The 12,613-nt window shown below is 35.5% G+C and overlaps 1 protein-coding gene across 4 annotated transcripts in view; it reads left to right on the top strand.

Annotated features, from left to right (window-relative positions):
* The window catches only part of CCDC102B (coiled-coil domain containing 102B), a 166,143-nt gene that overhangs the window by 24,110 nt on the left and 129,420 nt on the right, over window positions 1-12,613 (top strand). For 3 of the 4 annotated variants that reach the window (XM_040549774.1, XM_040549775.1, XM_040549773.1), the window contains 2 exons: window positions 599-819; window positions 3,810-3,918. In XM_040549774.1, coding sequence (XP_040405708.1) covers window positions 599-819; window positions 3,810-3,918 — 330 coding nt within the window. Of the gene's footprint in view, window positions 1-598; window positions 820-3,809; window positions 3,919-4,086; window positions 4,729-12,613 lie in introns of those variants that run through there. The other variant, XM_040549776.1, reaches the window with a different exon arrangement.

Below are 12,613 nucleotides of genomic sequence, written 5' to 3'. Positions count from 1 at the left end.
GTCATTTTTTCTACCTGTTTTTAATTTTGCTTAGATTTTACATGCAAAATGTGTACCCTCAAAACAGGTATTATAGTGCTTTTGCTTTCTGGATTGGACACAGATTGGTATGTTATGCAAGTAACTAGTCCTTATACAAAACTTGTTAAAGTCCATCACTTGCTTCAATATGATTTTTATTAGAAGTCTAAGAGTTCTTACGTGGAATTTCTCAATATATTATCTGTATGTACAAATTCTGTTTCTGTTTTTAAAAATTCTAGGTTTCTGTCTTCACCATAGTTATAGCCAACTAGTGATAACTGGAACCAATTTGTTGAGGAGTGATACATTAGAAATATCTTGCATACGGAACATCTCGCACATTCACAGAGTGTGAGGTGTCACAAAACAACAGTGATTACTCCAACCAGAATGACTTTTTTGCATTAGAGAACATTCTAATCGTATCCTATGCAAGTATACAAGATGTTACTTATTCCCTTTTTCCCCCTCCATGGTTTAAGTGTTTGGTAGAGCCTTGGTAGGCCTTGCAGAAGTTATGTTTAGGCTTTTCATTTATGTTTTTCTGAAATGTCACGTTTTTCTCTTTTCTCAGGATGTGGAAATAATCAAAGATTCTTTAAGAAGCAATCAAAATAAAAAAATAACTCTAAAGGATTCTGATTCCTTTCCCTGTGGAATTGCCAGTATTTATTTGGAAGAACAAAAAAAAAGTCTGGACAATATAGCCCAGACATCAGAGAATGATTTAATACATGTTTCTGTCTTGCATTTGCATTTGGCTGAGTTAAAGAAAATCTTACAGAAGGAAAGAGAGTAAGTGCTTGGGGGTTCTCCTTGGGGAAATCTCTATTTAAAAATAAGTTTTTAAAGACATTTTCTGAAGTAGATATGGTGCTGTTTTGCATTTACAGCTCATATTATGTTCTCCTAGATATTTCTATGCTTTATTAATTGCCTTAAGTAATTCAGAAAAAAAAATATATATATACTGATTAGTGGTTTTGAACATCTATATTTCCCTGTTTTGAAAACATTTCACAGTACTATGTATGTGTTTCTTGTTTTCTTTGTCTTGTTTGTCATTTGCATAAGATGCACTCCATATAGAAGTGTTAAGAATATAAAGTTAATCACAAAATCATACTTACCAGCAATGTGGTACCAATGAAATAATATCTGTTGTACTCACTTATTGGAGTGCCTTGTGCTTAAGAGGAAATTTTCATTGACTTTGATTTCAAAGTCCACCTACCTCAGGCAGTACCTGCTTACATAGCAGTGACTTTTACATAATAGTGGACATTGGTGTAACAACTTCCTCCGTAGGTCACCTTGGGCAACGTTTCCTGCTTACAAAGAGGTTCTGTAAGCAGAATATATGCAACTTGAAAGTATGAAGTAATTATTTTTGGCCATGCACACAATATGTACCTAGGAATAATGTTACTAGGAACATTATTAACATAGTCACCAGTCTTTGAGACGCCCTATGAGTCTTTGTTGGGCAAGCTATCATCTGCCAGCTCACAAAGAATTACTCTCCACTTCTCATGGGAATGGGATGATTTTGATGAGTTGCCATCTTCAGATTCCCATATTTTCTCTTAGAGATTTATACTTCATGTCAGTACTTTTTGGTCCTGGATCCTGGAGCTGCTAGTAATCACTGTCTCAGTGTTCTTACCGATTTGCATTTTTACTTATCTTGCATAGCTCTAGCTTAAGTATTTTCTCACATCTTCCTCACAATTTAGCAGTTTTCTCAATAAAAGTAAGCCAAGGACACTGCTGCGCTGCATCAAAGCCAAGCTTGGTTTATAGACAGCTTGAACCCACTAGGCCAAAGGTTACCTTGGCAGCCAGTATGATCTTGCTCATTCTGCACAGGACCATTCAGCATATATATATATATATATATTTTTTTTTTTTTACCCCACAGTGCTCCAGAATTGCGGCTACATTCTCTCCAAACTCAAACCAGCTCATGGAGTCATGCAGAGCTACTGTTTGGACATGTCTCTACTTACCTTACTAACCTCTCCATAAATAGTTCAGATGGTTCTGGTTCAAGAATGTTAGCTTCAGTTGCAAATGCAGAGGCAACAAGAAGATAGTTCATTCAAGTGAATTGCTTCATTGGCATAGCTAACATTGCTTCCAGGCCCTGAGCCAGATTACTCAGCGGTAACTCTCACACCTCTGCACAAGCCTGCAGTGTGCTCCGTAGACATGCCCTAGAGACATATCTCATCAAATATACTATGGTTTAATTCCTTAAGGTTAACAATGTTGCTGTGAAAGATGGATGTTAGCCAAATATTCTCAGAATGTAGTTAAAGTCAACCTGACAAAAATACTTTCTGTCAAAAGGTTTACAAATTCCGTTAGCCACAGAATAGAAAATAGCTACTGTGACATACGTTTATTTTATTGCTAGTTGAATTTTCTTTTTTCACTATTTCAATATCTTTCTCTTTTCTCATCACCCTGCATCCCTCTAGTTTTGTGTTATGTAGATAATGTAAAATTTTCATCTCCCAACATAATAGTGCTTCTATGGCTTTACTGTTTTTCATATTTTAGATTTGCTGTTTATAGCCAATTGAATATTCAGGGATTACAAACTGTGACAGTATTTCATTAAAAATATTAGAAATATAATTTAAAAGATTTTATTTGCAATTAAGATTTTTTTTTCCGTTTTTAGTTGTGGTCCAAATTCTATTTTGCTAGACTATTGCAAAATGATGTACACATGCTACACAAATATTAAATGAAATTATGAAAGCATAAATTATAAATAGGTATAAATTATAAATAGGTGTAAAACATATAAATTATGAGAAGTTCATTCTTATCTTTGGAACTTGGCTAATAGTCTTTACTGTGGACACAGAAATGAGTTTTTATCTGGTCTCAAAGACAAGAACACCTATAGTGCCTCTGCTGCTTCATATTTCTTACATTATCTACTGAATGGTTGAAAATAATGTAAGTGTTTTGAAGACAGGTAAAAATCAAAATCAAAGTTCAGTGTTTCAGTAATGCAATACCTTTCTCCAAGGAACCATCATTCATTCTTTGTGAATCACATATCCTAAATATTTTCCTGAATGTAGGAATGGACATGCTCAAATAACGTTCCAGAGGCAAATCATTAAAGTTGTCACTTTAATGAAGATGAGTCCCTCTGAGCTAAATAATCCAAATTTCCAAAATGTTGCTAACATATTCTTTCAAGAGCAATTATTTTTTAAACAGCCAAGGAACACATTTTAACCCCTTTTTTTCTTTTTTCTTTTTCTTTTTACATCTAAAGTAGATCCTGTGGATTTCTGTTCAGCACTCTGTACATACTGTATATATTTCTACATATGTGTATACTTAAAATAATATTTTGTCTGTAGCCAAATAACAGGTACAGTACCTTTTATCTGAGGATTTTTGCTATCTCACCATATATTATGCAATCTAGATCACTAACTGAAGTCTATTTCCCTATTGTCTTCAGTTGAGCCCAAAGTTTTATTTAATTTAAAATTTGAATTTTATATGACTGGATTTCTTTGTTTGTTCTTCTCTGCTATTATTTTTGGTAGATCTCTTAGAATAATTATATGATGATAGTAGGTAGGTTTGTAATTAAAAACAAACAAACAAACAAGCAAACAGAAAACAAACCCCACAAATATACAGTTGAAAAAGGCAGCAAAATAGAGCTGAACCTATGTCAAGAAAATTAAATATAATTTGTCTTTTGTTGTCTTCAAAAAATGTAATACTGATTTTTAAAACACTTTCAGAATGAATGTATTTCTGGAAAAAGAAGTGGAAAGGACAGCAAATGAATTATCTCTTTGGAAATGGAAATATGATGAACTAAGACAATCTAAGCTGGAAAGTCTGAACCAGGTATGCTAGCAATACATTATTATAATGTGGAATAAGAAACAAAACAGACTTCAGATTTTCTATGTGTAACTAAGAATAGAATAAAATCATTTTTAGGGTTTACAAAAATGATAAACAACTATTTATCCTTTTTTTTTTTTTTTTTTTTGAAAACTGTATTCACCACAGGACCATAGAATAATTCAAGCTGGAAGGAACCTACGAAGGTCTCTGATCCAGAGTTGGATCATCTCTGAGATCAGACCTGGCTGCTCAGGATTATGTTCAGTAAGGTCTTGAAAGTCTCCAAAGATTGGAGGCTGCACAGCCTTTCTGGGCAGCCTGTCCCACTGGTAGACTCTTCATATGGTGAAGAAGGTTCTGGCTTCTGATGGTATCATCAGAACATCTCATGTTCCAATATATGCTTGTTGTGTGTTGTTCTCCCAGTCTGCACCATTGTGAAGGACCTGGCTTCATCTCTTTGATAATCCCTCTGTAAGTAATGGTATTATCAAAGAGAGGAGAGGCACACCGAAGTCCTCTCTTCTCCAGGCTGAACAAACTGTGCTCCTTTGGCCTCTCATCACAGGGCAAGTGCTCCAGTATGCAACTGTCTTTGTGGTCTTCTTCCGAGCATGCTTCAGTTCATCCACATTTTCCTGTGCAAGGGACCCCAAACTGGTTGCAGTATTCTGCATGTGGTCTAACAAGTGCTGAGAGCACTCAGCCAGCCTGTGTTACTGTGGTGGTTTTACCTTGCTAGGCAGCTGAGCTCCACCACAACGACTCTCTCACTCACCCTCCTCAGAAGAGGAGGGGAAGAAGAAAAGGAAAGAAACAACTCATGGGTTGAAATAAAGATAATTTAATTAAATGAAAAATAATTATTAAGGGAAAATTATTATTTATTAAATAATTTAACTAAAGGGAAAATGGAAAAGGGGAAACAAACAAACGATCAAACGAACCAAACAAAAACAACAAAAAAGCAAAGGCCATGTGGAAGTGCAGAGGAAAGAAATTGCTCTCTGCTTCCCACCAGCAAGTGATGCTTGATGACCTCCTTGAAGAAGGGCCTCAATGCACGTAGCCGTTGTTTGGGAGGACAGACTTTTTCACAAGAGCCCACCCCTCCCCTCTTTTTCCTTTTTCCACCTTTTATTGCTGAGTGTGACATCATATGTTATGGAATTTCCCTTTGGTTGGTTTAGGTCAGCTGCCCTGGTGATGTTTCTTCCTCACCTCTTGCCCACCCCAAGCCAGCTGGCTCTGGGGGGGGTTACAGGGAGTCCTGATACGGTGCCAGTATTGCTCAGCAGTAGACAAAACACTGGTATGATACCAGTGCTGTTCTAGCTACAGGTGTGGAGCACAGCACTGTATGGGCTGCTGCATGGAAAGTTAACTCCATCCCAGGCAGACCCAGTAAAGTTACTACTAATACCACGAAAGGTGCTTTTATCCATCTTTGCTGTCAGGGCACATGGCTAGCTTACATTAAGTTTGCTGCCCACCAGGACACCCAAGGACATTTCCAGAGAAGCTACTCCCCAGTCTTTCCATTCTCTGCCTCTATTGTTGCAAAAGAATCTTCCTTCCCAGGTGCAGAGCCAGCTTTAACCTGAACTATGCATTAATATGAGGAGGAAACAGCAATTGGCAGTAGTGGGAGAGTCCCTCCTGTGGAGACAGAAACTCTGTGTCTCACACTTGACATTTTGAGGGTTATGTTGCTTGCTGTGGACTTTGATCCAGGACATGTGGAGAGATTTCCAAGGCCTGTCCAGTCCTTAGACTAGTATTCCTGGCTGCTCATCCACATTGGCACCAGCAGCACTGTAGAGGGCATATTGAGAATGAGTACACAGCTCTGGGCTTAGGTGTTGTGTGGGGCCAAGGTATTGTTTCCTTGATTCAACAAGCTGGTTAGCGTGGTGAGGAGAGTTTTGAACAAAGAATGGTGGGGGAAGGAGATCACAACCCACAGTTAAGTGAACAAGTGGTGGTCAAGGGTGGGAAGCTCAGGGTACAGGTTGATAGGAGCAAGAGAGGCTTCAGGAATGATAAAACAAGGTGAACGGACACCTGCCAGTATTGATATAGAAATACACATCCTCAGAAACAAGCAGGAAGAGTTAGAGCTGTATGTGATTACAGAACTACAGATTACAGAGCAATTAAGATACTCTGCCAAGTTCATACACCTGGAGTGCTGTGAAGGACTGATGTAAGCTTTTCAGGTAAGACAGGGAAGGGAGGTGTGAAGGGTTGGAAGTTGCACTCAGATCTACAAACAGCTCAAATCTTTCAAGATCTTCTGTTTGATGGTGATAGTTGAGCTAAGAGCTTGTGGCTTGGGATCAGAGGAGAGATCAGTAAGGGTGAGATTGTGGTGGGAGCTTGTTACAGACCACCTGACAAGGAAGCGAATATGTCTTTAAAGAACCTAAGTCTCTGAATTGCAGAATGTGATTCTCATGGGGGGCTGACAGTACAACTGATGGAAGGGCATCATGGCTGGATGCAATGCAATCAGATTCTGGAGGATTTCAGAAATAATTCCTTGCTGTAGGTATTAGATGGACCAACCAGTGGCGATGTATAGCTGGATCTGCTGTTAACTAATATGGAGGGAAGTAATTGGAGATGTGATGGTAAGTAATGTCATTGTCAATAATGACTTTGAAACATAAGAGTCTGTGGTCCTGAAGAAAGTGAGAAAGACAAGTAGTAAGAGCATGCAGACCCTGAACTTAAAGAAAGAAGAGGGTTGTCTTAGTCGGGGAAGTGGTGGGTGGGATCTCATGGGAGGTAACTCTGACTGATAAACAAAGGAGTTCATCAAAACCAGCAGGCCTCAAGGGACAGTATCTTCCAAGTGCAGGAAAGGTCTGTCCACATGCTCAGGAGAACTTAGGAGAAGTCGATGTGTCAGGAAACAGATTTAGCTTAGCAGAAAACTCATGGTGGAGTTCTGATGTCAGAAAGCACTATACAGGAATTCAGGCTACAAAGGAGAAATATAGGAACATTGCCTGGGTATATAGGGATGGTGTTAGAAAAGCAGTGTTCATTTCAAAATAAGTCCATGAGTAGAAGGCTAACAATTACTTTTGTTGCATCTTTCTGGATTTAGCTTTCATAAAAATAGGACCTTTTAAATCCAACAAAACTCAAAATATATATCTATATAACCAAATTTCAGCATAGAATTAACATTTTCTTGTAAATTTAACATATCAGATTTAGAATAATCTAGGCAAATTAATTAATTTTCTTTTCACATTCTGGGAAAGATCACAAGATTTAATTAATAGTTTTGTTTAAGAAATGTGGTCTTCATGTTTTATGGCACTGTCGGCAGGAATGGAACAACAAGGAGTAAAAACTTGCTGAGAAGAAGTTGGAAATTGATAGCTTCCAGTTTTTATTTATGTGCATGTACAAACATACATGCATGTTTCTGCTTTTTATCTGAGGAACATGCTGATTTGCTTTAATTGCTAACAGGTGTTATTTTGAGCATTCTGTTTGTCTTCTGAGATTCACAAGACATACATGTTTTTAAATTACAGGAGAGCATTAGTCTGGATGAATGTGACAAATGTCAATGAAATTATATTTGTTCTTGTTGTTTTTTAAGTGAAAATTCTTCCTTTATTGAAATATACACATCCCCAACACACAAGATTTGTATGTGAATGTCACTGTTGAGAAGTGGATACTGGAGAGCCATACAAGGTTCTTGACAGTGAGCAATTTGGAAGGGAAATAAAGGAAAGTGCAGATAAACATGGAATCTGATTCATATACGCACATGCAATATTAAATTACAAATAAATTTATAAATTAATAACATTAATCATTGCTTTGGGATTATTTTCATGTCCTTGACCAAGAGTTTTTGGTCTCAGAGTCATGAATAACTTATTCTGTTATGTCCTTTGGTAGATCACCGGACAGCTCCACTGGGAATGTGGAAAAGAATGTTTAGATTTTCAGTGTCAGTGCCACTGCAAATTAAACCATTTTTAGCAATAGTTAGCTCTGCTAGCTTGTTGGAAAACTGTGAGATTTTGTGCAATGTTATAAACTTCATAGCTGCCAAGAATATTAGTACTCCAAATAACTAATTATGTTCTGTTGAAAGATGTGTATCCACTCACCTGAAAACAAACTAAATATGGAAAACCTCAATGATCATCATTTTTTTTTTTTTTTTTAATAGATCAATTTCGCATCACTTGGAAACTGTAAATCAGTTCTCAATTTCTTGAGTTCACTAAAAAAGGTAGTAAAGTGGTAATTTACTTTTATAGTAACTACAAGCATTATCTATAACTTTATGTGTGATTGTAGCACTGAACTTGGCCTCATTGGCTTCATAAATTAGATAATTTTTATGGATCAACATGAAATTGCATTTAGTGTTGAAATTGCTTGTTTCTTTTTCTGTTGTAAAAATTCTACTCTCCCACTAAATAGTAAAACAAGAAGTTAAGATTTACACTGAGCTTATTCAAATCTTGGTTGATATTTGGCAGCACAGTTTCTTCATATATAAACAGTCAAGTGAGTGCTTTTTGCAGCACACCATTTTGTCTGTTTCTATACAGATACACAGAAGTTCTCATTCTTTCAGCTTTCTCTGCCTTTCTTTAATTTCAAGTGTTCTTTCTTTATAACAGTTTCAAACCAATTTCTAATTCACTACTCTTCTTAAGATTACCTCCTCGCTACAAAGGAGGCTTAAATGTTATCCTGTGTGGCTGGCTAGCTAGTGAAAATTGTCTCAGCTTTCTTTAGAGAACTAGTGAATTAAGATTTATGTCCACCAACTATTTTCCTGGAGAGAAAAGAGGAATGGAAGTGGAGTGCCTCTTCATTACAATTTCTGTTTATTGCAGGAAAAATGTGTTGAGCTATCTGGATCCTACCTTGCAAATTATTGCAAACTTGTGGCGTAACAAAGCTGTCAGTCTCAGAGATGATTAGATACATTTTGGGCTTTTGAAGAGACTCATTTATGTGCTTTTTACACCGTACACAGCCCATGTGATCATATTTTAAAGATTTATGTGTTAATATTTCTTAGCTACTCAAAATAGTTTTTATGTACTGTTTAGTTAAGAAGCTTCAGTTCTACTTCTAGAAGAGTTTACAGCTTTGTGGGATAGTAAATAATTTAATATTTCATTTGCCTTAGTTTTCACATATGTTGCAATTAACATATTTAGAACTGCAAAAAACTTTCTTATTCCTAAAAGGGGGAAGCATTTGCTCAGTGTAACTTTATACATGCATTATTATTTTGTTTGCATTACAATCCACAGAAAAGCAAAGATCAAGTCTGTAAAACCATTGACCTTAGATATGTTTGTTTTTAAACTAATATTTATTTGACAACATTTTTTTTTTTTTTTTTTTTTTTAATCTTTAAGAATCTTTAAGTTCTTTGGACAGCATACAAATTTTGCAGTCAATGATGTTGCTAACTGAATGTCCATAGTCAGCCCTGGAAATGGGCTATCCAGTTTTGTTACATACAACTTAGCTTATATGTCAAGTAACTAACCTTACGATCTGAAAGACACAAAAAGAGTAACTAAGTTTGATCTTTGAGCTCCTTGTAAAACAGTGTAAATCCTTGGTGTGCTGTCCAGATGTTTGTAAATGCTGAATTATAGTTAGCAAGACTGTTAAAGTTTTAGTTTTTAGAATTCTTATTTAATCTTATAACACGAAAAATAAAACATTCTTGTGTACACACTTTATATTAGTGTTCCTCAGCATTTTATAGCTGCCTTTGTCGTTTCTGAAGGACATCCTTTTCAGGTGGTTTAAAAGTTAAATGAGATGGAGTATTTACAAAGCAATTTTGCATTATACTGTGGATAGTGAAAAACATGCATATACTGCTATATTCCACTGGTGTGCACTGTATACTTACAAATGCCTCTATAGGCAGTGAATTCTGTGTTGTTTAAAAACATTGTCTGCTAGCTGATGTACAGAAAATACTCTTACTCTAGATTGTCTAGTGTGTTGGTAATTAATGAGGGAAATTTATAGCTCAGTTTGTGGGATATGAGACAAAAATTACACTAATCTGTACCTAAAGCCTATTGGAACATCACTATCAAAAGAAATACCCTTAGATGAAAAAGAATACAAGCAAAGCTAGCATTTTGAATCTTTAGGCAGAGGTATTTCTAGAACTGGATGGACACTGGGATACAGGAACTGGATCCACCATTGCTTTTCCACTTTTTGCACAGAGTTGAAGGTAAGTCACCAGTGCTGTTGATTTTACACTACAACCAAAAAAAAAACCCGATAAACACATTTTAAGAAAAGTGCCTTCTGTTCTTGCTCGGTATATAAACATGTTTTACACTGTATCTTATGGCAAATTATATATTGTTACTTAGGTGTGTTTTTTTTTTTTTTAATTTTTATTTTTTGAAGAGAAATGTGACCATAACCCTCCCTGTTTTTTCCCAGGTGGAAGAAATTCCACTGAAGTGAGTCTTCTGGACAAATCAAGCCTTCTACATCTCACTTTAGACATTTAAATGATGTTTAAAATGGAACATCATTTTTGGAACAGCTAGTTCTTGTTAAACTGAAATTCTGCATTATTTCCACCTTTTTTTTCTAGACATCTTTATTCTGCCGTTACCTTATAGTATGAAAAAAACGAAAAGCTGCTTATCTGTAGTTGCTATTTTCATTCACTTAGTATATACATAAATTAGAAATACTGATGCTCTGATAATCTTACAGGAAATTTAGACAGATGTAATAATATCTGATCTGTCTGATACTCTTTGCCTGACCCCCAACATGCCTACAGCTCATTTCTTGAGCCATGAAGAAGAAAAAAAAATAAATTATTGGATATGAAGCAGTATATCTAATGGCTATACCAGGTACTGTGAATTGTTCTGCTAAATTCTCAACTAAGATGGGCAAAAATATTGCTTACTTACATAATTTAATATGTATTTTTAGAGTTCTACAATTAGATCATCCCAACATCACTTAACACTTAATCTGAATAGTCAACAATCTTCAGTGTCTGTAAGATAAATGATCTTCTTTAGTTCCTGACTTAAAATAACTTTGTAGAGTGCTTTGACTGTTCCTGTCATTTTTGATGTATTCTTTGTATGATTCGTTAACAGGTACACTGAAAAATATACTGTAAACGGAAATAATTTTACTTAGTATTTTCTTTTCCTGTCTATCAGTTAACATTCTTGTCAGATATCTGATAACTTAGGGCTAATTTATGTTAAGTTGGGTTGAACGGTGTTCTGATCTGCAGCACATTACACTGGTACAGTCTAGGAAATTCATGAAACTGATTATAGTTTGAACTTGCTTTGATTACTTCTAGTAATGCTGACCACTGTTGACTTACTGCTACCTTGTGGTACCTTATTTATCTATAAATTTGGCTCAATACAGCAGTATAAAGTCAGGATGGAAGGTCAGCTTAGAAATCAGTTGAAAACAGAGAAGTGTTATTTCAGTGACCATTTATATGGCAAATAAAACATGAAAGAGAGAGATTACTCATTGCACTGTTTACTTTTTTTCACATGATTTTCTACATGCTTACATTCGTCATCTTGTGACAAATCGCTGCATTTTTTTTTTGATTTTCTTCTTCCTTTTAAAATGCTTATTAGAATGGCCCATGGCTTGTCCTAATCCATGAATTTATTAACAAGTGATAATAAATACACGGTGATAGATAACAGCAAGCTAAGTGAGGTAGGCTGTTATAGTCTGGCAACAATTGAACTTGTATGCTGTTTATCTGTAAAAATCCCAAATTTTTAAATTATCTTTGGTAAATTATAGGTAAATTTACATTGTTCTGAGGGTTAAGAGAAATGATTTAATCATTCAGCCTTTTTGCAGAGAATAGAAACTTATTTATGCATACAATACAGCATGTATATGTATTTCTACTCATGGGCATATAAACTGACATACCTTTCTTATCTTGGTGATTGGAAAGATTTGGATTAGTCAGTCTCAGCTCTCTAAGGGGGTAGTTAGTCTATGATCCTTATTTTGGGGAGAAGATAAAAAAAAAAAAAAAAGACCCCCTTTCCCTACAGCTCCCTTCAGAAATAGTAACAGTAAACTCACTTCAGATCATAAAAAATCTTAAACTGGGCAATTGGAAAATAAGCACTAGATTTCAAATGTCATTTAAAAAATGTTCTCAGCATTCTGTTATACCTTCTTTTGAAGTGTAAATCAAAATGTCTAATATTGAACCTTTAAACACACTGGGGAATTATTGAACAAACTTTTTGATTTTTTTTTTTTTTTTTCTCCATAAAGCTAAGATGCCACCGAGGCAAAGTCAGGGATGAAAGCTCATGTTTTGCTTCAGATCTTTTGGTTAAGAATGCTCCAAATCAGCTGCCCTTTGACATTTAAAATTAAATTAGGAGAAATTATTGCTATAATCCCTGTACCTAAAACAATCTTTGCTATTTACTTAGGTTTTTAACAGTTTTTTTAAATCTATTCATTTGTTTAACCTGTGTTCTGTCATAATCCAATCAGCTGCAAGAAAAGCATGCTACTGTTTATAAAGCAAGCAAGCAAATGAAAAAACAACTTTTGGTGTGAATGTCAAGAGTTCCAGTTTTCCCTCATTCAGTAATGAAACATAACAATTAAAATG

This window comes from Cygnus olor, chromosome 2 (assembly GCF_009769625.2).
Source record: "Cygnus olor isolate bCygOlo1 chromosome 2, bCygOlo1.pri.v2, whole genome shotgun sequence".
Taxonomy (NCBI): domain Eukaryota; kingdom Metazoa; phylum Chordata; class Aves; order Anseriformes; family Anatidae; genus Cygnus; species Cygnus olor.
This window is presented reverse-complemented; position numbering and strand designations above follow the sequence as displayed.